At 36.5% G+C, this 27,195-nt stretch overlaps 4 protein-coding genes across 5 annotated transcripts; 2 read left to right on the top strand and 2 right to left on the bottom strand.

Annotated features, from left to right (window-relative positions):
• The first annotated feature begins 490 nt into the window (after nt 1-490).
• Nucleotides 491-6,045, top strand: LOC105561419 (dyslexia susceptibility 1 candidate gene 1 protein homolog). Its single transcript, XM_012011381.1, has 7 exons — nt 491-3,379; nt 3,550-3,787; nt 3,887-4,085; nt 4,222-4,879; nt 5,153-5,253; nt 5,330-5,483; nt 5,828-6,045. Exons 1-7 carry the CDS (start codon nt 3,260-3,262, stop codon nt 6,032-6,034), a joined length of 1,677 nt encoding a protein of 558 aa, XP_011866771.1. The 5' UTR covers nt 491-3,259; the 3' UTR covers nt 6,035-6,045.
• A 49-nt stretch (nt 6,046-6,094) lies between these two features.
• On the bottom strand, nt 6,095-8,764 carry LOC105561420 (placenta growth factor-like). Its single transcript, XM_012011382.1, has 2 exons — nt 7,287-8,764; nt 6,095-7,087 (listed from the first exon to the last, which is right to left on the bottom strand). The coding sequence occupies exons 1-2, from the start codon at nt 7,352-7,354 to the stop codon at nt 6,742-6,744; spliced, it is 414 nt and encodes a 137-aa protein (XP_011866772.1). The 5' UTR covers nt 7,355-8,764; the 3' UTR covers nt 6,095-6,741.
• Nucleotides 8,765-14,175: 5,411 nt separating this feature from the next.
• Nucleotides 14,176-16,837, top strand: LOC105561417 (platelet-derived growth factor subunit A-like). Its single transcript, XM_012011377.1, has one exon. The coding sequence runs from the start codon at nt 14,299-14,301 to the stop codon at nt 14,791-14,793; it is 495 nt and encodes a 164-aa protein (XP_011866767.1). The 5' UTR covers nt 14,176-14,298; the 3' UTR covers nt 14,794-16,837.
• Nucleotides 16,838-17,817: 980 nt separating this feature from the next.
• LOC105561418 (nucleoprotein TPR) lies at nt 17,818-27,154 on the bottom strand. Of its 2 annotated transcripts, XM_012011380.1 has the most exons (13): nt 27,063-27,154; nt 26,669-26,980; nt 26,228-26,390; nt 25,867-26,088; nt 25,142-25,701; nt 24,614-25,005; nt 22,752-24,515; nt 20,255-22,678; nt 19,731-20,132; nt 19,263-19,622; nt 18,999-19,173; nt 18,581-18,904; nt 17,818-18,324 (listed from the first exon to the last, which is right to left on the bottom strand). In XM_012011380.1, the coding sequence occupies exons 2-13, from the start codon at nt 26,838-26,840 to the stop codon at nt 18,209-18,211; spliced, it is 7,074 nt and encodes a 2,357-aa protein (XP_011866770.1). In that variant the 5' UTR covers nt 26,841-26,980; nt 27,063-27,154; the 3' UTR covers nt 17,818-18,208. The 2 variants fall into 2 exon arrangements, with proteins under 2 accessions (XP_011866770.1, XP_011866769.1); XM_012011379.1 differs by lacking the exon at nt 27,063-27,154 and having other exon boundaries at nt 26,669-27,052.
• Between the last annotated feature and the right edge of the window lie 41 nt (nt 27,155-27,195).

The following is a 27,195-nucleotide window of genomic DNA, read 5'->3' as shown; positions in this document are numbered from 1 at the left end:
TTCAAATAGACGTTTAAACGTCTTTTGTCGTCTTCTTCAATTTTATATATAAACAATGCGTCGTCAATTATTAATTAGTTATTAATTACTCGTTAAAGGTACGTCTCTGGTCAATTACGGTGGACTTCTAAACTGTTGAAAATCTTTAAACTTTTGTAATTGCCAATGTCTAATAGTCATAAACGATTTTATTTGTTGAATAATAGTAGCGTTTTGTTTTATAACTGGAAAAAAAAGTAATGGACCATTCTGTAGAAGTTTAGATGATGAAATATCCGGAATGTTTAGGAGCATTGAGCAGTTTTTATATTCCACGTACTTTATATCAATAACAATTAATATATATACAATTTACAATACCGATAAAATATCAATATTAATATTTTTAATAATATATATTAAATATAAGCATATATTATTTAATTAATGACTTTTTTAATTAAAGTTGATGTTGAATATAAATTTGAATATTAACAATGTTTTAATATTGAATGATAAAAGGTAATGATTATATATAATTAATATTTATATTACGAGTATAAAAAATTGCAATTTACAGTAGCAATAGACTTGATAATACGTTTCTCGTATTTAATACCATATCGTTGTATTCTCTGCTGATTAAGATTCTCCATAACAAATATTTCGTTGTGATAAACTAACTGCTATATCAAGTTGACCGAAAGGAAGGGACGAAATTGATCAGAGACAACCTATACTTGCAGACTTGCTATAATTACTTTATATAAGAGACACTTCTTCGTAATTTATACTTATTCACTCCAAATTTGCTCAAAGCAATCCTTCACGCACTGTATGAGATGTCGAGAGATTTGCATTCTCCGCTCCCTTGTTTATCACAGAATTTGTCAAACGCTCGTAAAATGGAATGAGTCCTTCATCGCGAATTGACTTGAATCGAGTCGCTGTAAATTCTGCGACAAAATCCAATGACATTCCACATCGGATAGAACGAAAGCCGAGCTACGCTTTCCCGTACAAAAGGGGTCCCGAGCATGCAAACTGCTGCGAAACGGCTCCGCGAGGCCGAGAGCGGAGAGCCACGCTGAACGCGAGGACGAGCGTACTTATTTATAATAACGTTGAAGATTCTTTTCGCGCTCCATTTTGAACGTTTCGAAAACGCCTCGCCGCGAATAGTCTGAAATGTTGAACTTCGGGGCGTGTAGCATGTAAATATACATATGTACTGAAATATGATCAATAACGAGGACTGTAACCGGTGAGACGATTAATATGTATGTATGCGTGTTGTGTGTGCAAGCTGCGTGAGTCGCAGAGCGACAGTGAGAGAGCGATTACAGTGTCATAATGTTACTCCACGAGGCATAACTCTAAATTTTTATGATCGTAAATCCTTATGGAAGTCCTCCATTAGCTGCATTACTTGGCGACTGCGACGCGACACTTGTTGTTTTTGTTGTTACACTCACAACGAACTGCGGGAATGAATCGTCCGTGTTTCTTATAAGAATTGTAATATGATATCAGTTGCTATTGATGAAACGTCAGTGGAACGATCCTCCTGCACTTCGATTACATATAGCGAAATCTTTCTTGCTTTTCCTTCTTTCGAAACTTCCTTAATTGTACACTCACTGAGGGCTTTTTTTAGATCCTGAGGTATGAGGATTTCTTGGGCGCCGTAAACAGATGCCCGAAAATGTTTGGAATCTGAAGGAATCGGATCTTCTCATCTTTGACCTTTAGATCTTTGAATTCCTGGAATTTACGATCTTTGTACCTTTTTATTATATATTTTTAGATTAATTTTGAATTTGTTGAGTTTCTTAGAGCAGAACGTTGCAAATTTGCGTTCTTGAATCTGAATTCTTCCTTTTTGGGTTATTTTTTTTAATCCTTTGCATTTTTAAAACTTAGGATTCTTCGAACTTCAGATCCTTGAATTTTAGCACTGTAAATTTGTGGTATTTTAATTTTTGTAACTTCAAAAATTAAATCCTTTATCTTACAACATCTAAACCCTTGTTATTTTAAAATGTTTTAACTGGTCAGTCAATTGCTATTCAGCGATTGCTTTAGCCTTGATTGATTAGATCGTTTAGTTCTCCAGCTGTGACATTCAGATTGCATCCTTTTATTCTTTGATTTTTTTGAATCCTCAAGTCCTGAATGTGTTTCCGTTCCTTAAGGACTTTTCACAAAACTGACTGACTTATCATAAGTTATATAGCCAATTTTCAACGAATCACTTAGCCACGTAACTACGAGAAGCGCCTCACACACGATCTGATTAATTGTAGAAATCGCGATAGAGGCTTTTAAAACAATCTTGCCATTTCTCCTTGATCATGTTGTTCGACAGCCTTTAGCAAATGTGTAATCAAGAGGATAATATACTTTTCAACAAAATTAAGAAACACCCGGAATCGATGGTCAAAATGACGAATTACTTTATGTAATCTGGCGAAGAATAATCATTAAGTTATTTTAAGAGGCATTTTTGAAAAGTTTCAATCTCAGCTTGCAGACTTTGGCTTTAAAATGCTTTTTTTAATAGCTCTACGACAGTTTCTCGCAAGGTAGCATAAATCTTATATTTCATTAAACTTGCCATCGACTTGGAGTGGTTCCTCGATTTTGTTAGAAATGAACTTGTGTATCGCTAGAGTACAATTTGACATGATTAATCGTGAGTGGCAAACCTGTTTGATTTCATATCCCAAATAGTTTAAGCTCCAAGATATATATTGATAACATTTTTTCCCCAAAAAACATTATCGTGCGCTTTTCCTACTCGCTTTTGTCAGATCGTGTGTGACTTGAGTCATGTACACGTTTCCATTGATTTGGGATTATTGTTTATGAGAGGGAAGACGATTAAAGCGATAAAGATACGATGATCATGTAGGTACATGCAGAACGGCAGCTTTTTAATATGTCTACGAAAAGTATTGTCAAACAAATACTCTTGAACGTTTTAATTAAAGGTAATTCGTACAGTACATAAAATTTGAATTTCATTCTTTACCTTTAACATTTTTCATGCAAATATAATATTTCGACAATTTTTTTGCTTGAAAGTATATATTTAGTTATGTGTCTTGTTACTGTTATTAAAATACCTATAATGAATCCACATGTTCTTTACGCTTGCGGTTGCTTAGATATGTTTGTTTGATCGATATTTTACATAGCGCTACATAAGAATTTTACAACGAACAAAAACTGAAGTTGTGTCGATTCGAACGAATTGTCTGTGATTATCTAAATTCGGATGGCGATAGTCATAAAAGATTATCAATGGCGACAGACAGATAAAAGAATAATAATTAACGTGCCTTTAAAAGGTCGCCCTAAAAATGTGGATTTATTCGTTATGGATAATTACGTAAAGGTATTTAGAATGTTTTGTAGCGTTTAAAACAACATTTTTAATCTGGATATAGAAAAACTTTTCATTAAAAAAAAGATGTACTATTTTTAATAATTTTTTAATTAAGAAACTTTCGTATATTAAAATCATGCATGAGCAACTGGAAATAATATAACAGAATTTTCTTGTAGATTAGCTTTCCACCTTTTATTTTGGAATTATTTCTGTGGGAAAACGTGCTCGAAGAGAATAGTGAATGTACTTTGACCAATACTGAAGCTGTCTTCTCCTTGCAAAAAGTTAACTTGGCTATCGATTGGCCAAGTCTCGAGGTGGAGAATATTAGCAAGAGTGAAAAATGTCATGCTAGAAACCGTATTTTAGAAAAAGCACAAAGTGTTTCGGAAAATCGTACAAAACTTAAAAAAGGTAAGGATTGTTAATAATATAAACAGAGTCAATAAAACGAAAAGCTATAACATTTTATATAGTTCTGTTTAAAAGACGAAGTCGATTACTGTTCTGTAGAAAAACTTCAACATCTGCAAAAGGAAGCAGTAAAAATACAGGTCAATTTGGATACCGACACTTTGAATAAAATAGAGGCCTTGAGAAACTGTCATCGGAAAGTTGTGATGCAGGATTTCGAGGAATGGCGATCAAATGCAGAGATGCCGATCTTCCAGGATATTTCCGGCCAAGTGCAAGAAAATAGAAAGGCATATAGGTATTTTAAAGTGAGATGTGAAAATTCCTTAAAATATTGTAACTATTAAGAATATATATAAGAATAATGTCAAAAGAACGTAATTTTGTAAAAAAATTTGACTATTTTGTATCTAATCGAAGAATTTTTCTGGAAGGCCTCCTCTTAAATGGTTCAAGGATGATCTCAGTATCATACAATCTCGGGAAAGTGACATGAAACAAGAAGAAAACAAATCAATAGTTATAGAAGAATTAAAGGAAGAACCAATTGTTGAGGAAAATTTTAAGAAAGATTCAACTATTGAAGAAAATACGAGAAAAGAATTACTTGTTAAAGAAAAATCGAAAGAGGAATTAAATATTGAAGAAAATCTGACAAAAATATCAACAATTAAAGAGTATACAACTCTCAACAAAAATATCGGCAAAGGAGCGGATACAAAGATAAAAAAAAAGACAACGACAAATCTGAGCAACAACAAATCTGATATTAATTTTGAAGAGTGTTCCAGTTTGGAGGATTCCGAATCAGATGATGAGATTATGTCCTGTAAGTCTGCAACAAATTCTTTAGTTCAAGAGATGGATCAGAAATCCTTGCAAAAATTTCATACCAAAATGAAGAAGCAAAGACCAGACCAGGATTTGATTGACAAAATACTGAAGGATCGACATTCCAAGATAAATCAAATATTTGATGAACCCTTAAAAGCAATTCCACTCCCTAGAAAAAGTGGAACGATTAATGTAACCTTCTCCGAACGGGCCTTCCCCACTCCGGCTAGAGAGAGTGCCTTTGTTGAAGAACAGGAAGTATGTATATTTTCAGCAAGAAATGCTGTGATAAATATCTTGCTAAGAATAAGCTTCTTATAAAAATTAATATTTTCTTGCAAGAAACAAAAATTGTTTGATAGAAATAAAGTTCTCAATGAAAACTTACTATAAATTTATTTTATCTCAGAGGCATCCGATGAGGATTAATTCTTTTCTAGTTTGAATAGTTTCAACTTGACGTTCTTATTCGATTAGACATCATTTTTAATATAGATACAAATTTTTCAAATGTGCAATTAATTTTTTCAGTGGCTTTCCAAGCAAGCGGAAGCTAGAAGGAAAACGGGATTTGTTGTCGAGAATCTTCGTCCTGAAGAACAAGATCCGCAATGGCTAAAAGACAAGGGCGAGTACGTTGGCAAAAGTTTGCTTTATTACACATTTTATAATTTTTAATTTAATTTGGTTAATTATTTTGTGTTACAGTGACTTCTTCAAAGCAGGCAATTATTTAGGTGCCATTAGTGCATATACACATGGAATTAAAATCAGTGACAAAATGGCGGCACTTTATGTTAACAGATCAGCCGCACATTATGCTCTTGGAAATTATTACAGGTGTATTGATGATTGTTCTAAGGTAATGGAAATTATAATATCAATACTATTTCCCCAAGTATTTTCTCGAAATATTTCCTAAGTTTCGCAAAAATTTTGAGAGATACAGAAAATACATAGAAGAGAATATTACAATTTGTGTACATACTAGATTAAATAGTAAAAAATTAAAAACTTTTATATAAAATAGATATAATTAAAAATAAAACAAAAATATAAAATTAATTATGTATCATATAAATTAAATTTTAAAATAAAAGAGAAAAGAGATTCTACGTATCTTTAAATATCGAATCGGCTTCAATGCAAAGTATATAGAAAAGCTACAGCTATATAGATATATTAAAGAAGAAACTTTTTCCATAGGTACTAGAGCTAATGGAACCAAAGTGCGAAAGCAACAGAGAATCGCGAGCGAGGTGTCACGCTCGTCGTGGTGCTGCGCTTTGCAAATTGTCCGCGCCGCAGCATGGAATCCCCGAACTGGAAGCTGCCCTGAAGCTAGATCCGAATAACATAAGCATTAAACATGATCTTTACGCAGCTAGACAATATTTTAATATAAAAGAATAAAAGTAACGACAATTGCAGGAGGGTTGGGGGGGAATTTTCGAAAATTTTCAAATGTAGAAATTTTAGGGATGTTTCAATTTACGTTTATTTATTTGCCACACCAAGTTGATGTATATAACATACAAAGAAGTAAGTAAAATATAGTAAGAGTAAGATAACACAGTAATAAATACAGCAAGATGCTTCTTAAAAGTTTGCATAAAAAAGTATTGCTTCTTTTATATTTAATATCATTTTTTATTGCACCCTATAAGTCTGTTTCAAACTTATACATTTATTTTAAAACGAGACATACAAAGTAAAGAAAACTTTATTACTAAAAATTCATTCTGTAGATTCTCCATTTCGACTTTACATTTACCTATTTCGCTTTTATATATTTTTAACGTTCAGGTGCAATATTTCTGTTCGTCTGCTAGTGCAATCTAATATAATCTGATCTAATTATAGATAAATACATTTAATTGAGATCTACGATTCTAAAATAAAAAAGTTATATTAAAATAAACAAATTTTTTTATACTAAAATACGTTTAGAATCGAGATTCGGAATATCAATAGAAATTGATAAGAACTGAAGAAGATTAAGTTATTTTCCTTCAAATTAAAGAGTTCTCCTTTTAGAAAACTAAATTATAAGCCCCCAAATAAAATTAGTCGTCAATTTATCTGAGGACTGTGGATGTCTTTAAGAATATTTTTCTTGTTCAAAACCTGGAATTCTTCATGGCCAGGATTTTATCCATGCAGGCGCACTTAGTGTGCTCCACAGCATGGATGACTTCGTGGTGACGATCTCGTTGTTGATCAATGCGATGCCTAACCATGAAGACGAGGCTGACGTTTCTGGTCTCGGTCGGAGCGCAGATCTGTTTGGGATCAGGACAACATCCCGATCCAGCACAGCGCGTCAGAACCGTGGATGCAGGATAAAAAGCTTCGTCAGGCCCGAGGCCCACCGTTAAAAGATCCTCTACTGCGATTGCCCTTGATTGGGGCAACGAACATTGAAATTGGTGCACCAACTGTACGTGGCTCAAAAAATCACTGTCCCTGTATTGAACGAGAAAAATGCAGACATGTTTACAAAAATTAAAAAATGGAAATAAAGGAGAGCTAATGAAATGTGAAAATAGAGAGGAAAACATTGAAAAGCAAACAAATTAAGGAATGGGGGAAAAAGTAAGATAAAAAGTTAAAAAGACAAATCTGTTAAGTGATTGTTTCGTGAACAAAATTATTATTCTCTCACCTGTGATGCCTGCCAACTACAAATAATCCAAGTTGAATGCAGATTATCAACAACAACACCGTCCTCATCTTCGTAGCTCTTGAAGTGAACTTTTACAAGTTGTTAAATCGCCGCAGTACTTTTCAGTAATAATAAGTGTTTATTAATAATCACTGTATATTTATAAAACGAAGCACACTTCTGTTGAACTGATCAGCAATGTTGCTTGATAAAATCAAACTTAGTTTCTCAAATAGCGATTATAATATTTTTCAAATACATTTCAATTTGTTTTACCGATGATTACTTATATATTCTTTCAAGAGAACCGAATAGTATTAGCTAAACAGTCTTTTTTTTTTTTAATTAAACACAAACTGAAACGGAATACTGGAACTTCAGGTAAAAGTCTTTGACCTCTAAAATCTTTAAATCTTTTTCACTCTGGATTGAAGAGTGAAAAGAATTAAGTAAAAGGACTCCAATTTTCTTCCAATTAAAAAGAGATTCAATCTCTTTTTCAGTCAGTTTCAAATATGCCGATCTCATAAAATTAATCTTCGTGCACTCTGGTCAATCTCTCCTTTCAGTCAACTTGAAATTTTATTTCCAAAGATATCTCTTCTTTTCTTCAGAAACATTTAATTAATTATTCTGATAAATTTAATACATAGTCGACCTTTTCCAAAGGCCAACTTGCTTCAATCACCTTCTCGATCTTCACCGATGTTTTGCACCGAGAAGGTCCACTGCAACTACTGCCAAGCTCTGCGATCAGAATTCTTTCATTCTGTGTATATACGTAACTGTTATCCAGCTTTTCCCTCACCCTCGTTCTCCCTTCTCCGATTTCTTCCCTCTCGTTGCCACTTGCTCTTCGATTTCTCTTCGCGGAGAGGTCTTCCTGCGGATTCCCGGTAAAAGGAGAGGATTTAAGGAGGGATCAATCTAACCGTTCCGAGAAGCTCATCGAAATAACCGTAATTACTAAGAGTGCTTCGCGTGACTTTTCTCCTTCTCGCTTCATTTCCTTCATCTTCTGAGTGCTTTCTTCTTCCTGTTTTCTTTCCTCTTTATCTGCCCACCTGGTTTGAGATGCAGGAGTTCGACGAGCACCGTGAAATAAACTGAACACATTTTAACTTCAAACTTAATCGAAGATCTCAAATCATAGATTTTAAGATGTGTGGTATGACAATATTCGAAGTTGCATTGCAAATTTTGCGATATATTTTTAATATATCGTAATAAGATTAAAGTTTCAGTAAATAAATTGATGAAACGATTATTATACATCGTTTGCAATAAAAAGCTTGTATGCTCATTTTCATGTTGTGGAAAATAAAAATATAAGTAAATATATGTTACAAAGTACACATTTTATATTCAATGTTTCAATTCCAGATCTTTTAGTTAAAAATCATACCGCTGATTGACTTCTAAACAATTATTCCGGGACAAATTTACAAAAAAAACTTATTAAAATATAAATCTGCTACGTTACTATAATGAAATGTAAAGAAATGTACACGTGAAATTCAAGATTGAGGTGTAAAAACATAATTTTTTACCTTTTAAAGATTTAATCAGAGTAATAAAAAAACGCCCCGCTATTCTTTTACTACGATCCACAACGGATCGAAATAGAAAGGTACGAAGAATATCGTTTCCACGAAAAGGAATCGAATTCCTATCGGTTTAGCTATTAGCATTGCGACTTATACAGAGATATGATCTATTGCAGCAATACAAGCGTCTACATCACGTCTAGCCGAGTATACTAAAGACTCCTTTTCCTTATTTCAATAAAAACCGCGAATGCCCCGCTGTTGTTTAATAGATCAATAAATAAGCAAAAAATTGTGGCGATAATTTGGGCGAATAATTGCACAGATTGTAATAATAATGATAACAATGATTTATCACTACCGTATACAAATTGGCTTCAGAAAATGTTGGGATACACAAAACAAACAATATAAATAAATGTTAAATTATGCTATTATAAATATGCGAAAAGAGATAACCAAATAACATCCTTAAATATAATTTGCCTCCTACTTGTCTGTAGATAATAGATATGTTATAACAAGCTGGTTTTGTAAAAAAATTGTTAAATTATTAATATATTACATTTGAAGTTTATAAATTAGCACTTTTGTAATTGTATGTTTTTGTTTGCCCGCCGCAATATGATTTGTACATACGTAAAATATACGAAACCTGTAACTTTAACCAAGTATGACGATTGTTTCAGTGAGATGGGTTATTCGTCATCGTGCACAATACTCGGATTAAGGAAACAGATTGAAATTCTTTACGCAGATTGGGTTGAGAGTGGGTCATCGAAAGCTATGACGGAATTCGCACCATGGTGGTCATATATTTCAAAGATTGAGTCATCGTCGAGTGAGTCATGGTATAAATTTAATATAACATCTCTATGTTACCTCCTGTGGTGTAATTCAATACATTTTATTTGTTTTCGTAATTAAGTTTTTTAATTGTACTCTATTAAAGTACATCGCGAATAAATTCTCGAGATATTTCTGGAAGAAATGGGAGAAAACAGTTATTTGGAAATCATAAATTATTTTTCTACAATTAGACAAAAAGAAAATAAAAGAATTCAATTAAAGAATTAGGAATGAAAATAACAGGGCTAATACTACTTGTAAGAGGATTAGATGTCTAATTAAAGGTTAATAAACGTAATACAGGAACAGATCGTTAACGATAGTTAATAATAGCTGAAGTTAATTGATAGTCATCAATTAAATCTACGTATTATCTTTACTGATCATAGAAAAATCTGAAAGATTTTGCGTCACAGCGCAAGTTTATTAAAACACAGATCAATCATTTTCTGTAATTATAAATATCTAAACCATATCATGTTTTATTTCTGGAACAGAAGCCTGCAGGTCAATGGGTTGCTTAAGCCAAGGAAGGAATTAACTTCCGTCTGCGATGAGTATATCGAGTATTCGAGTAACTACGCCGGCAGTACGTCATATTTACGTGTAATAGAATGACTAGGCAATACGAAAACTTGAGTTTCTCGTAAATAACACTCCTTAAGTGCAAAATAACAATCTTGAAGCAATTTAAGACTCGATACATGTAAATATCCATAAACATCTAAAGAATCTTCTAAAGAGTAGAGTATCTTTCTTTATGATTTATATATCTATAAAATCTTGAAGTCTCTCTACGTTCGAAATAGCGACAATTTAAAAAAAATAGAGTAGACAAACTAATTTAAAACTCAAGAAAATAGACGAACTAAAGAGATTAAAGAACGTTTCAAAAATTAAGATGTCTTTAACCGTGTCATATTATTTTTCGAATGATTAAAATTCCTAAATAAACAAATTTTTAATATCTAATATCGATGTATTCTAATTTAGATGTTCGATGCTATGATTGAAAAGCGATTTAAAAGACAAATGCTTACCCGTTGCAAATACGAATGTACAGGATAATATACCAGAAAATCACTCACGTTGTAAATGACGTCAGTAATAAGGGAACTCCCGACGAAGGAAAGAAGGTATCTTTAACGAGGTGTTCCCACATGCGTCACAGCACAGGCTTTACAACGGGTATAAAATTATCCAGCGCCGATGAAATCATAAAACTAAATCTGTTCTGCATTGATATTGATTGATTTGTGTAAAGAATTAATAATCTCTTTAGACTTTATATTAAATTTTATGAAAATAAATTATTGCATTACCTTGCATTAATAAGAATATTTATCACTTACTATGTATATGTATAATAATAAACGATATCAAATAGTATTTCCAATATTATTTGATTGCAATTAGTTTTTTAACAAAAAAATTCATTTGAAAAGTATATATATTAATTATACGTTTATAGATTAATTATCTTTGAATGGTTTATATTAATAAGTTATACAGATATTTTTATATTATACATATGTATGTATACATCTGTAAATAAAGAATAATATGCATTACAATTAAGAATGTAGAGAGAGAGAGAGAGAGAGAGAGAGAGAGAGAGAGAGAGAGAGAGAGAGAGAGAGAGGGAGGGACAGAGCAACATACATAATTTTCTAAATTTATTACTGATATACATATATAAACTGATAAAATAGCTCATCGCACGATACTATGGACACATGGTTGGCACGTGGCCATGTAGTTTCTGATAAAGATAAAGCGCCTGTGCAACAAGAAACTCTTGGGCGCCGCGCCGCATATAATTAGTCAAGCGATAGAAATCTTAGAAGAATTTAACTACAATGACAATCAGAAATATTATGTTCACGGAAATATATTTATTCCTCAATTCGTCTGAATCATCTATCGAGACTAGTTCCCAAGAAGAAGAAAGGAGGAAAAAGAAATTCTTCAATTCTGTTCCAAAATGTATTCTCCATTAGAGTCTCATTATAGACAGAAAGCAACTTCACTTTAACATTGTAAAACATTGCAAAAAAATAACGTTCACTAAATTACAAAGACCTATGTAACTTGGACTTAAAATAATAATTTTACATTTAATATATTCATTTATGTAATTTAATATGTAAACATATTATAAGAAGGAAGTATAACACTACTCATTTATTAATGTAGTCTGTAATTTGCATTAATGTAATTTGCTTACTTATTAATTCAGTTCAGACTACTTGTTCGATACAACCTTGATGGAATCTAGTAGACAAAAGTCGCGTTGCAAAACTCTTTAATTGCATATTGATACTCGTCAATAGCTGATTTGCGTAAAAAAACTCTTTTAAAACGCAAATGTATCGCATGTATTCCAATTTGCATACTATTTCATCATTACTGAGAAAATGAACGTACCTGATTAATACCGATATTTCTGCATTTGGTTATTCACCTGTCAAGATGACGCACGTGGCCGTTATCATATCTTCTAGTTCTGATTTCTCGAGAATTTATATTTTTCTCGTAGAACAAGTTAGCGCGTAACTAATAATCTTGAAAGAAGCCAAACAGAAGAATTACACACAAATAATTTAAAAACTTAAATCAATAAATATTGGAAAAGTTAGAAAGAGAGAGGAATAAAAACACTGAAAGACATCAAATTTGAATCTCGCCAATATGATAAGTAAAGTTCACAATTCCTTGATAAAGAAAGTTATAATTATATTGTTAAAGAGTTCGGAAGCTGAGGAATTATATGGCATTGTATTTTACTCTCCTAGCATTATACTCTAGCATAAGTAGTAACTTCCGAGAAGACAAGTAGCTTAGCTTTTTCCGCATGAAACGAAGAAAAGAAATTTTACGATTCGTGGAAGTCAGCAAGTCCGCAACCGAAATACTCGACGTAATCATCGTTCGCGAGATGATCTCGTCTTCGTCGCTAGAAGCGCTCGGCCGCGAAAGATGACTTTCAGCATGACCGTCCGCGCAAAAATGCCATTCAAACGAATTGACGTCGCGCAAATTATTCTCGCCATAGCAATTAATTTCCTATAAAAAATGAGAAATCCAACTTTTTCTTAACTTCTCATATGTCGATTGTAAAATTGTACAATTATTCTGTTTTACGAATTACTGTTATATCGAATTATCGCTGACTGCATTTTATTCTAACAGTTTTATTCTTATTAAAATAATGCATTATTGAAACAATTGCATGTTTCTTTTCTTTTTATCGTAACTAAGTTTTAAATTAATCATACATTATTGATGTGTATATTGATATGTATATCATATTAAAATCATACGCGCCTTAATAAATTGCAGGTATTCATATTGTCTCAAACTCACAATAGAAGATTTTTCATAACAAATTTTTAGAGTAGACGTTTTCTGCAGCAAAAATGTCGTGACGTTGATTATTTTTAAGTTATAAACAATAAAAGCGATTGTGGACGAAGATTTCTCAACGAGTAAAATTTTAGAAAACCAAGCAGATTATATTCACCTGATTTCTAATAAAAATAAAATAAAGTTTATTTTAAAAATGTAAAGATTTAAAGATAAAATTACAAAGATCTGTTACATAAAAAATTAATTTAAATTAATTGAGCAATTTACCATAAAAAAAGTTTGATGATTTCAGAACAAATTTTATAAAAAAATAGTGAAATTAAAAATATCAATTATAGATACTCATTATCTTATTCTCTTACTTTATTACATCATTTAATACAACAAAATCAATACCGATGCCTGGCAATCCCATTACTGACTGTGACAATTATTATTCAAAGTGCAAAGGGTTAAACACACTAACGCCGGCACAAATGGTTGCACAATAAAGCGGAATCATCGCGGAAGGCACGCGCGATCCGGACTTTACGCACGTTCTCGCATGAGGCATGCGTGCAAGCTCTTTGATATATAAATACTCGTGTGTCAGTGGGAAAATTTCAGTCGACCGATACTTGGTGCCAGTGTAGCTCCTCTGTCCCATTCACCGAGCTACCTCTATTCAAAAACCAGATGTTTGCCACGTGATTTCCTTGCTTCTCAAAGATAAAACGAAGCTTCGAAAATAGAAAGGAAAGAGGGAAAAGTATCGACTTTAAACAGAATCCATCAAGTTTATTGTGTCATGGCACATATCTATTTTCTTTGAAAACGCAGCACAAAGATAAAGCGAAGAAAATCCAAGAAGATAGATTAATAAAGTGAAAAAAATCTCAAAAAGAAAGAGAGCTACTCATCTTTCTGAAAGTGTGGCGATCGTGGTACAGAGGATTGTGCGCTGGTCTGGTAATCCGAAGACCTGGGTTCAAAACCAAGCAAAACATTGTTGGTTTTTCGTTCGATCGCCACATAGCGGATATACAGAGAGGTATTATAAGAGGTTTGGGCACGTTCCTTCAAAAACGCCTTGTAACCCTAAGGGATTGTATGTTACGAAATAAATTACGAAATACGAAAATGTATAGTATATATCACTGATTGGTTCAGTAATCGAACGCGGTCGAGCCTCCGGGTCGGGAATCCCTTTGAGCTTGGACTTTGGGTCCGCGTGATTTCGCTTTTGGGGAGGCCGGCTAGAACCGACGATGAAAGGCAGACCGAGGGGATCGATTTTAAGGTTCTTGATTCTAATTCTGACGACGGTAGATCAGATAATGGTGGTATTGACGGCTCATCACGGCGGTCATCATCATCGGATCTCAAGGAGGATCCACCTGCCGCGCGCGATGGAAGCCTCGAAGAAGTTCCTCTGCAGAGAGCCCCAATCGAGAGCCTACAATTTAAGAGATCTGATACACAACATGCAACCGAGCGAAAGCGTGAACCAGCCGGTGTATATTGTGGTGAAGAGATGCGACAGTCACTCAGGCTGCTGCGTTAGCCCCGATCTTAGCTGCGCGCCGGTGCAGTCGTCGATCTATCACGAGGATATGCAGGTCGAGGTATGGAGTCTGCTGACGAATAGCACGAGGAAAGCGTGGATCAGGATCGAGCAGCACGGCAGATGCAGCTGCGAGATTAGTAGTGTTAGTGAGAGATTTAGGGAGGACACTCGGCCGCCTAGTGTACAGATTCTTTGATCCTCGAGGTCCTTCGGGTCTCGACGCTGGGTCCCAGATTCAATGCCGAAGCAGAAGACTGCAAGTGGATCGGCCAGCAACCAATTGGATTTATCTTGTATTTCAATGGATACCAGCTGGAAGAATAATAATGTGGAGTGTCAATTGAAGTCGGTTAATCAAGACTGGAACTAATTTTTTAAGATTTTTATTTGTACCTTAATTCTGTAAGATTCCGTAAAATTGCGCGTCGAGACTAGGATCGAAACACTAGGAACGCACCAAGAACGTAAAATGCACTGACTTGCTTACCAAGAATTTTTAGCACTATACATACAGTGAAACATTAGAAGAAAAACTGATATAAAGTGGATCTACAATAAATGTTAGTGTTGATAATAATTGAGACAGCCATCAGATAGATTGTAGTAAGACAAAGTCTCTTTAGAACTTCAGTTCTAGCTCGCCCTATTTATCCTGTTTACAACTATGTGACCACGGCGAGAGACAAGAAGTAATAAGGTGAAATTAGTTAGTAGACATCATGCAAACTTTGATATTTGATACTATGCAAATTATTTTAATAAGCCTAATTAATAAATTAAAAATTGGTAGAAACAATGACTGGTGGAAAGCTAACGAAGAAAAATGTTCATTAAGTGGTTGTGATTATGAGTTACGAATTATTGTCACAAAGAATAGGTACTTCAAATTAAAGATTCTTCGGATGACTGATAAAAAATGGAAGCGAACCTTCTTCATGAGGTAAACTTACGGACTTTCAACGACTTAAAGATTCCTTGTTTGGTTTTTCAGAAAAACAAATTTATCCTTCAATAGAAATATATAAATATCTCGTAAACATTCAGCTTTATCAGGGACATTTATTTTGCAATAATACCTGTCGGCGTACTTAATAGACTTCAAACCGTGCCAATTTTTTTTAAGCAATTTAGTATTGTAGGATAAACTAAAAAAGTGCGAGAAGCCGCATTAATGCTCTTAACGCGATGCATTTCTTCTCGTATATTCCGAACATACAGAATGTTATATCACAAATGAGTATGTGTTATACGAAATGAGGCTTAGCAACGATCCTATTATACATATTTTCGCCTGCCTCACAAAATGTAATCGTGCATATTTTTAGATGTTATTTTTATTTTTACTTTTAAATGTAATAGTGCATAATTTTACACTTATACTTTTAACTGACATTGTGATAAGAAGATCATATCAATTTATAGCGATAATAGCAAGGTCTCGAAGTGAGACATATGTAAAATGGCGTCAATTATTCTCTTCGGATTCACATTTGATTTTTAACGGTTTTTTATTTTTAACGATTTTTAACGTTAATTTGATCTTTATACAAAACTAATAACATCGCGTAACTAACACAGCCGCGTTAAATATAACTTCACTATATATTTACTAAATGCGATATCGTTTGTGCGTTGAAGGCAGAAGTTTAGTTAAACAAAGTCCAGACGCGGCGGAAATAACTGCGTTTGTATGTAAATACACAGCTCTATACAATGAGCACGTGTCACAAAATTATAGGCGAGTACATTAAGATTCAAAAATAAGAAAAAAAAGACTTCTTTGCGTCGTAAACGATTCTTTTTACAAGTCAATTTCTATAGATGTAAATAGGCAGTGAATTTTTAGAAAGTTTATTTTATTTATGTATTAAATGAACGAGATTAAGTGAAAATCACAACTATTATGGCCAATGTAAGGAGCGTTTTTACAATTTAGTCCACAACACAGTATTTCAATACCAATTTTAAATTTAGCACAATTTAAAAGAACTAACCGTTTATTTGTATTATAATTTATTTATTTATTGAACGGATATCAATGTAGAATAAATAATAAGAGAAAATCGCGATCGGTGTATCGAAAGGATTCAACAGTATTTCTTGTAGTACGTAATTAGCAGCTAATGACTCGAATGTTATTTAATTTTTGTATTAATTAATTTATATATCGACTAATTTAAGAAAAGCGATGAAAATGTTTATATAAAAATAAATTGCAGCTTTGACTATTTTTATACTAACTCGTAAAATTTATTTCTGTGCTTGTTGCCCACCCGTAATCTTTTTCTATTTAAATCTCAAGTTAAGTAATTTATTTACTTTCGACCGTTTTCACTGATATTTCTCAGATTACAATTTTTTTCCTAATAAGCGACAACATTGATTCAACATTGATTTTTTATCTAAATAAGTTTAAAAAACAAATAAGACATTTTATGAAACATAAAATTCGAGGAATTCTTACAAATTTTATCACTTTTTTCACAAAATTATTGTGAACACCGATAATAATTTTTTCTATTGGAAAAAATCAATTAATTCAGTGAATTTTTTCCACCGATCGAAAAAATGCATGTATAATCCATCTTGCTGTACATGGCTCTATTAAAAAAGAGATATGTTTTTTAAATAAACTCTAAAGACAATGTTCAAAATCCGATTTTATATTTGAGATCATTTCGGACACTCGAGATGCTACGCGGTCAATTTATTGACTGGATGGAATCGTAAGCCAATCTTAAATATAAAATTGAACCATATGAACCCAAACGAATTTTTCTCCGCAAAATACTCTCAAACAAATTTTTTACCTTGCATTTAATTCCAAATAAAGTTTCTAGAAAAGCTAATGTTAATTTTTCCGGCTATAATTTTGTTATTAGCTGTATCGTTTATTCGTCTGTCTGTCTGGAAGACGGAAGACAAAAATAGTGAAACAATACGCATTCTCGATTTAGCGCGCAGACGTGTGAAAAGAATTGGACTGACGCCCAAATGAGAGCCGGCGGCGCCGTTATGTCAACGTCGATATTCACGGACACTTGTTCCATGAAGTCAACTCTGCCAAAAAAAATGTCGCTAGTTTGCGAATCGAAATCCGAGTCGCATATAAAATAATAATATATTATTTATTCAAACGTACATTTAACTTTTTGCTTGCCCGTTTTAAAAACAAACTTCAGGATTTTTGGTCAAAATAATTTCAAAATAAACAATCCAATTCAGAAGAGGAATTGAAATCTAACTTTATTTTCTTAAATCAAAAGTTTATTACTTATTATTAATTATTTATAGTACTTTTAAAAAATGACAAAACTATTGCAAAACCTTTTTCGATATTCAAACCCACATAAAAAAAAACAATGTTTTAATGTTCCTTAAAGAATTTGATTTAAAAAGATAAATTTTTTATTTAATTCTTTTTCATACAAATGAAAAAAACTGCGCATTTCTTTCCAAGAAATGTTGAGGAACGTTAAAGCATTATAAATGAATGAATCAGTTTACTGGAGATTTCCTTTTACTTACGTAACATAAGCGACAATAAAAACTACACAAAATATTCGACGAATAAAAGACGTACACAAGATAGAGAAAATGCTGTGCCAATATTACGAGTATCGGGCATAAGGATATTTCGAGCGCATTCGTCGACCTCGCGTCCCTCGTCCTCGTCCTCCCTCATTAGCGGCACCTCTAGCAGCATGCCCTCGCATCACGGGTTGTCCTGAAGAAATAGGGATAACATTTAAACATAAAATATTGGTGCAGAAACATTAGACACGTAATATAAATTCACCTATATCATAAAGAGTGGTGAAATATGCTAATTGTACATATATAGTACATTGAATAGTTATGAATAGTGAATCATTTGTCTTCTAAATGAAGAAAATAACGAGAAAAAAATACAATAAATGATAAAGTTTCTTTTATCTTGAAATAATCGGATAAAAACTTGTTTAATCACATACTTAACTTACCTCTACCCGATTGAGTTTCTCCCCATACGATCGGTGTGGGTCTCGCGCCTCTTGCAGCCCTGAAGGGCGACCTCGGCGACCTTCTCACTGTTACTCCCCTAGCACTGTTGGAGTCACCTGCAGCAGCCAGGCTGGCTGCCAATGTCCTCTGGCGAGTGTTGCTGGATGGACATGCCTCTGCTTCGCGATTCTCCTCTTCAACCTCGTCTTCAACGAGTTCACTTCCCGGCTCTTCCGTCGCTTCTACCGTGTCCGCGGCATCATCCTCACCGGATGCCAGAGTCGCTGGTTCTTCCACACGCTTGTCACCTTCCGAGCTCACTCCTGCGAAAAGACAAAAAGAAGCGAGTGGAATTATCATTCATACTTTTTAAGGACTAAACTTTGTAAAGAATTTGATTACGATTTAACGAGATACCTTCACTTGGAGTTGTACTAGATTCTGTAGCTTCAGTCGCACCACGTTGCTGTTCATCAGTACTAACGATGCGAATGCTGGGAACGTTAGGTTCCTCGACATTGTCTCCGGAAGTGGCCGTTATAGAAACATGCGTCACGGTGCTCTCTTGTTCTTCAGATTGGCCGCTACTGGTCTGTTACAATGAGAATTGCGAAACGAGACATTCATAGCACTGCTTGGTGTTTTATAAGATACTGCAATGAAACACAGAATTTTCTCTACCGAAGGAGGCAAATCCGCAGCTGGGGAAACTTGAAGAGGTGTCGTGGGAACGCTACGACCAGTTCCACTATCCTCTAGTTGTGCTAAATCCATTCTACCATCGTCCAGACTCTCTTGGACGACCTGAACTACAGCAGAATTGGTTGAACCAAAAATTCTAGTAGTAGAGCCTGTAGGCGTTGTCAGGGATGGTGTCGAGGAAGCTGTCGTAGGTGCCGAAGAGTCGCCAAAAGTGAAACGACCTTGTGGTACCTGCGGAGAACTCACAGCTTCACCGAAACCATCGCGACGAGGAACGAAAAGAGTAGGAGTGCTTGGTACAATGCAGTCGTCGCCACCATCTTCATAACCTTGTTGTGGCTTAGAGAAGAAAGAAATAACGATAATTTGTAATAATGAAGAGTAAAGTAAACTTTATAAGGTTTAATAAATAAATATAATATATAATATCGTAAATATTCTGAATACCAGAAGAAGATGCTGCTGTTGTTGCTGTCTGGGCATTGGCGCGATACCTCTAGGCCTTGCTGTGAAAGATGTAGCGGGTTCTCCAGTCGGTCCCGCACTACTGATAGCTTCAGATTGTTGCTGATTTGTAGGAATAATGGCTTGACCTTGTCGAGGGATCTCGACGCTGGTGGAATCCTCCTCCATAATAATCTCTACCTCGTTATTATCTCGCTCAACCTCAACTTCGACCTCATACGGCATTTCTTCTTCTTCCTCTATCTCTTCATACGTATCGTTGTCAAATTCCTCTTCTTCCTGTGCTTGATGGTTGCCTCCGCCTTCACCCTCATCACAGTCTACCACTACTACACAACCTTCTTCTACTTCTTCATCTTGATCTCTCTGACTTGACGTGGGAACCTGAAGCAGTATAAATAAAGTGTCAAAATATTATTTTTTTTTAACCAAATTGTTAATAAATACTCAATTGTAAATGATTTAATTTAATCTTCTTTCTATTTTCCCCGCCATATTATCCTTACCTGATACTCTACTTCCGAAGCACTAGCGCTTGCAGTCGCGCTAATATCCTGTCTACTTCTCTTAGTTTTCGGACTCTGCACTTGCTCTTGACGTCCATGGTCCAATCCTTCGACTATCCCTGAACCGGAGGCGGTTGAGTCTAGACCTCGTGTTCTCTTGAGCCCCGTGGAAGCTTGAGAAGTACTAACGGACTGAGTGGAGCTGCTTGCCACTGTCTGTTGCTGATCGCTGACAGTGATCTGCTGCTGCTGCTGCTGCTGCTGCTCCACTCTAGGACTCACCAGCGCCACTGTTTGTTGCTGCTGCTGCTGTTGCTGCTGACATTGTTGCTGTTGCGACTGTAAGTTAAGTGTCTCCGCACTTTCTGGATCTTCTCTTTGTGTCGATTCCGCCGATTCACTCAACTGGGGTTGTACCACCAACTGACGAAGACCGCTAGTTTGTGCACTCTGCGAAGAAGTACTGGTACTTGCCGGCTGGAAGTCGGTCAAACTGCTAGTCGGCGAGCTTGTCTCCGTAGTATGCACAACCTGTTGTTGCTGCATCTGATGTGGCGCAACCATGACCGGCGCACCAGCTGTAGTCGGTAAAACGGCAGCTGTTCGCGACTGCACCACCACGCTCATTGGTCTGATACTGGCCAGTGGTGTTTCAGCTCTAGCTGACATCGGTTTAATATTTGCTGTTGGCGGCTCCGTGGTTGCGCTTACCCCACTTACTCCTGACAGCTGTCTCTGGAGTTGCGCGACTCGCTGCAAAAGCGCTTCCTTCTCTGCCTGTATCTCCGACTTTTCATGCTCCAATCTAGAGATACGACCTTCCATCTGCGATTTCAATGCTACCAATCGCGCGTCGTGCTCTGCATCAGGATCCCCTTGAACTCCTGTACTGCCTCCTGCGGATTCTAGCCTCGATTTTAAATCCATTAACTCTTTTTCGCAGATCTTTTTGGATTCGGTCAACTGCATGATTTTCGTTCTGGCGCCCTTAAGGACCTGCTTTGCTCTGTCCTCCTTCTCTATACTGCTGCGATTCATGGTCTCGATTTCCTTTCTCAGATTATCGGCCTCGCTTTGAGCCACTGTTATTTGGCGAGTTACTTCATCTATCTTCGTCGTGAGCTCGATGTTCGCTTGACGAAGTTCCTGACGACCTTCCTCCCGCAGTTGATCCTCACGCTCTTGCGTTATGGCGCTGGAAGCGTCCTCGTTTCTCGTTTCCTCGTTGCGAGTTTTCTCTTCCTCAACGGTTCGGGCGAGTTCCTCAAATTGCGTTTTATACTTCTTGGCTATTTTGCGGATCTGAATTTCCTTATTTCTGATATCATTAAGAACCGCCTCTTTATCGCTCAATTCCTTTTTAAGAGAAGCCAAGTCCTTTGCCTTCAAAGAGGAATCGGCTAGTGCCTCGTTGAGCTCTTGACCTAGTTTACGGACTTCTTCCGATGCTCGCGACATTTGTTCATCTTGGATTTGCAGTTGCTCCTCGAGTTTCGTCTTCTCTGTTTTCACTTGATTAAATTCTTCAGTTCTCTTTGCATGAGTCTCTCTCTCCGACGTTAACAGCTTGCTCAGGTTCTCTCTTTCTGTTTGAAGTCGTCGCCAATCCTCAGGGCTGGCCTTATTCGCTCTTTCCAATAATGTATTCGCTCTTTGCCTCCATCTAGTTGCCTCGCCTTTCAAACTGTTGTTTTCCTCTGTCAAAGCTTCCGTTTTAGCTGTCATATCTCTGGAAATATCTCGAAGCGGTACTACTTCCTCCGATAAAGCATTTACTTTGGCTACAAGCTCGTTAACCTTTGCACTAAGATTATCTCTCTCTTCCCGAAGAATTCGATTAGAATCCGTGATGGCATTTAAGGTCTCTACTTTGCGCAATAATTCTGCATGTTTGGATGTGGTCATTACTTCGATTTCGGACTTTTCTCGTTCACAATTTAACATCGTCTCGGTTTCCTTCAACCGCTTTTCCACCACCTCGGCCTGTGATTTCAACCTAAGATTTTCAGTTCTGAGAACATCGAATTTAGCTAAGGCCAGATCCTTCTCTCTTCTTAGATAATGTATAACTCTTAACAATTGTTTAACGGAATTGGAATCTTCCTCTACAGAGCTGAAACTCTTGTTTAGAGATTCCAGGCTGGTATCAGGACTATCCCTTCCACTTATCTTGGTCTGCTGACTCTGCATGATGGATACTCGGTCGCCCAACTCCTGAAGCTGATTGTGCAAAAGTGCATTCTGCGTATCGAGATCTACAATTCTCTTCTGGGTTTCCTCGAGCTCGTTGATGAACTTCTGCTCTCTTTCTTTTGAGGCTGATTTCTCAGCTTCCAGAGCTTCCACTGCTGCGTTCCGCTGTTGGGTCAGCATATCAAGTCGCTGTTGAACTTGCTGAGTTTCCTCTTTCAACTTTGTTAAAATCTATAAAAATACATATGTATGTAAATAGATAACAAATTTATATAAACGTATTTCTTTTGATCGCTAGACTTACCTGCAAATCGGACGAATGCTGCATCATTTCTCTAGCATATTTGTCCTCCGTTTCTTTGGCCGTGATAGAGATAGATTTCAGATCGCTCTTCATTAATTCCAACTCACCCTTCAACTCATCCACCTCTTCGCCCTTCCTTTCAGCATCGGCCAGTCTGTCTCTTAATTCTGAGTCGGTTTCTTGTCTGCCATTTGACATTCTTGCCAGATCATCACCCAGGTCCTTTACTCTCTTCTGCAATGAAATGATCTCTACACGTGATTCTTTCAGGGCGTTCTCCAGTTCTTCTTTGCATTTGTTATATTCGGCTGTTAACTCTCTCAACTGCGTTTCAGCACTCTCAGCAATATCGCAATACTGCTGGCTTTGCTGTCTAGCTGCCTTCAATTGTTCAGAGAGAGACTTCGCTTCGACCTGAGAGCTATTCAGTTGCATCTCCAACTCTTTTACTCTCTTTATAAGATTTTCATCACCTGTCAAGGGCTTAGCGATGGAATGGGCGGCTACTTGTTTCAATTTACTGGTTAATTGATCAATTTTCTGACTATATTGAGTCTCAGTTTCTCTTACTTGATCCAGATCCGTCTTCAATCTCTCACTCAACTCGTGTTCTTCTTTTAATCTCTCTTGAGCGGTCATCAATTGTCTCTCTAAATGACCTGCCAATTCCCTGAAGCGATCCTGTTCTTCCTGAAGACGGCGTCGAAGAGCAGCGCATTCCCTGTTGGCATCGTCGAGTCTCTGTTCAGCCCTAAGCTGCCCTTCAGCCTGAACTCGCTCTAAACTGGCCTTAATAGACTCCATATCCGCCTTGAGCAGTGCTTGAGTCTTTCTTTCCCTTTGGAAGATCTCTCGCTCCTTTAGCAAACGTCCCTCAGAGTCTCGCAGAAGTTGACGTTCCTGACGAAGATTTTCCGACTGAACTTCCGCTCGGGATAAGCGAGTTTGAGCGGCGAGCGTCTCGTCTTTTAGAATCATGATACTCTGCTCATGTTTGCTGATGGTGATGTTGTAATTGGTGCATTTCTCTTCGAGTGCCTTGATTTGGGTCTTATAAGAAGCGACATTGCCCTGCAAAAGTGAAAATCTCTCGTTCGCCGAGTCCAACTGTGCTCTCAGTCTGCAACACCTCGCCGAATTTGCTTCTGCTTCCTTCCTAAGTCTCTCAACTTCCTCGCTCAACATCTTTTCATGAGCTGTTCGTTCTTTTCGATATATCTCATACTCATCCGAAACATGTTTAAATTTATCCTCAGCCTCCTTTAGCTTTCTAAACAATTTCTCTTTTTCTTCATCACTTTTCGTTGTCTTTGATTTCTCTCCCAGTTTGGATTCGTCCTCCTCGATATCTTTTTCCACCTCCTCTTTTTTTTTCTCACTGGAATTCTTCGCCTGTTGATACATGTTTTTGTACAAATCTCTCTGCTTCAAAAGACCATCCAGCATCTTCGACTGCCTATCTTGCGCAGCCTGCATCTCTGTTAACTGCTCCATATAACGATCCAGCTTCTCCTTCATCTCGCCCGAATTTATTTCGTCAGTGGCCCGTTCGATTTCTTCTTGTCTGGATGACAACGCGCGGACAACTGCCAAGAGCTTCTGGTTGTTCTCCTGCAGTTCCTCAATATCCTTAAAGGTAACCAATTTCTTGGTGATAATCTGCGACGATAAGATGTCATCCGTGTCGATGGAGGAAGATAGATCTCTAGTTTCCATGCGAGTGCCCGTGCGACATTCTTGAACTTCTTTAAGCAGATAACACACCTATAACAATGTAAAAAAATTTAATAATCATATATCATGAGAGATGACCTGTTTACCATTCTTAAATTCTAATTTTTTATAACATGTACATGACATACTTGTCTAGCCAAGTCAGCCAATTCAGCTTTCAGCCTTTGATTTTCTGTAGTGTGATGCTTGGCAAGGCGGTTAGCCTCATCGGAATTTTCATGAAGACGCTGGTTCTCCGCGAGGAGTTCGTCCAGCCTGTTTGTCAACGATGCGATATTTGCCATAGCCGTCTCATAATCTTGACGTTGTTGTTGCAGTAATGGCGCCTTTTGCTCCAACTCGCGAAGAATCACCTCCATTTGAGACTTGAGGCGCTCATTTTCTTCTCTCTCCAAGGTCAATTCATTGGTGACATCGACTAATTGGGTATAAATCTGGGTGAGGCTCAGACCTTTTCGTAGCACTCGACTGGTTATAGCTGCTGTAGGTGCCAACTGTTCTACAGCTTGATTCAATTTCTCTGTGAAATTTATAAATAAATATACATCTGATGATAGGAAAAATAATTAAAAAGTATTTCGATACCTATGGTCTAAGAATCAAAAGTATGCCGCCAATATCGATGCAATAAACCCGACAGAAAATATGCCACCCACCTTGCTGGATATTCTTCAGCAATTCATTGGCATGTTCCAGCTCTTTTGACAATTCCTGGATGTTTTGCTCTTTGTCATCGATATCCTGCTTGTGCTGGAGCAGTAACTGATTGTATTTTGTCTCCAAAATTCCATACTCTTCCGCAGTGCTATCCACTAATTTCTGCAGTTCGCTTGCTGCATTAGAGATCTCCTCGGCCTTGGCATTGGCATCGTCCTTCATCGACTCGTACAGACTAGCGAGATTTTTCTGCGCGTTAATTTCTTTTTGATAAGAATCATTTATAGCGATCTCGTGGGCTCGCTGCTGCTCCACTTTCTGAGCCAGTTCGTCGCATTGCTTTTGAATGGCGGAAACCGATTCTCGCAATTGGGAATTGGCTTCGTTGGCTATTCTCAACTCTTCCTCGCGCTGCGACAGTTTCGTATCGATTAAGAGGGCCCTGGCAGAGGATTCGGATCTCGCTGTCTGAAGTTCAGAGGTCCTCTTGCCCAGCTCTTCCTCCAGGCCTGCCATCTGTTGTGAGAGAAGCACTCGTTCTTGATCCAGTCGTTTCTCCCTACACACATAATTCAAGTTAAGAATACATTAGTAAAACTAATTGTGTTTATTACGAATCATACAAAATTAATAAAAATTTAATAACTCTAGATAATTTTAAATGACACAATCATATCTATGCACATGCATTTAAAACAGCTTTTTTTTCTCCCTTTTAACTCACTTGAAGTCCAAGGTCATTTCTCGGCTGCGAATTTCTTCCGTCTGAGCTAGAGTTTGGCACTTGGTTGCAATGGCAGTTTGAAGCTGAGAGCTTAAAGATGACAATTCGGTACGCATTCTTTCAACTTCCGTATCCCGTCTTTCAACTTGCAGTTGCAATGCATTAGCCTCATCCGTAACTGCGTCTTTCTGTCTGCGTAATTCGCTGTTTTCCTTTTCCAACCTGTAATTCACATTAAATAGGATACAATTACAACATATTAAATGTTGATAATGTGACAACTGTATTAAAAATAAACGTGTCTTTTGCTATTTTATATAGTAATTGTATTATTTATTATCGAAATGTAAATGAACATTACCGTTTGACAGATTCCTGTAATTTGTGCTGTTCAATTTTCACTTCCTTAAGATTGCTACATACTTCCGTATTGCTGTTTTCCTCTAGCTCCAACTTTCCTCTGCACTCGTCGAGATCAAACTTCTGCTCGGCGAGTTCCTTCTGCGCCTTCTCCAAATTTTGCTCTGCAAGTCAACGTATGATATAAAGTTCTCGAGCTTCCATTTATTTATGCAGGATTCATTATTTTGAGCCGAATTTCGGCACTGCGATAGATTACGTTCAACGTTTAGGATTAAAGAAGCAGTATCGTGTCACGAATGAATAACGAAAGAACTGTCAGAAGCGACCTAAATTCGAGAAAGGATAAATGAAAAACACCGGAATTTCCGAAGTATGTAAATAAGACAAGCGTCCCCCAATTGGCAGAAATGCGAAATTCAAACCGAGGAGGCCAGCTTACCCAAGCATTTTCGGTTGGTCTCGAAAACTGCCTTGGCGGTTATGAACTCCTCGAATTTTGCATTAAAATGCGCATGGATCCGCCTTGTTAATTCCCTCGGTATTTGTGCCAACTCCTCGTCATTCGCGATCTCGCGAAGAACGTTGGGCTCGCTCTCCTCGACCGCTTCCATGTCGATCCGGCTTATTTGCCCAGGACTGGATTAATCGAGCTGGATGCACGACCGTCGTTATCAGATTCGAAAGCTGAGGTGCCGAATTCTTCTCAGCCGACAACACATTTGCGTGTCGGCTAACAAACGTTATCACGTTCCTGAAACGGACGCGTAAGTTTTACCGCTCCGGACTGCCCCGTTCTAACCAGTTCTAACACACATGCATGCATGCGTACCTACCACACACCACATCCAGACTCCAGTGGCGCAATCAGTGCAGACCAAAAATCACAACTAGCCCCAGGATAGCCAATTGTCTAGTTTTAAATAAAACCAGAAAACAAGTCTGTTCTTTGCAACTGTAGGCACAGTA

This window comes from Vollenhovia emeryi, unplaced genomic scaffold, assembly GCF_000949405.1.
Source record: "Vollenhovia emeryi isolate VEMERY1.0 unplaced genomic scaffold, V.emery_V1.0 DF939207.1, whole genome shotgun sequence".
NCBI lineage: Eukaryota > Metazoa > Arthropoda > Insecta > Hymenoptera > Formicidae > Vollenhovia > Vollenhovia emeryi.
The sequence above is the reverse complement of the archived record's forward strand: the minus strand, read 5'-3'. Positions and strand labels throughout refer to the sequence as shown.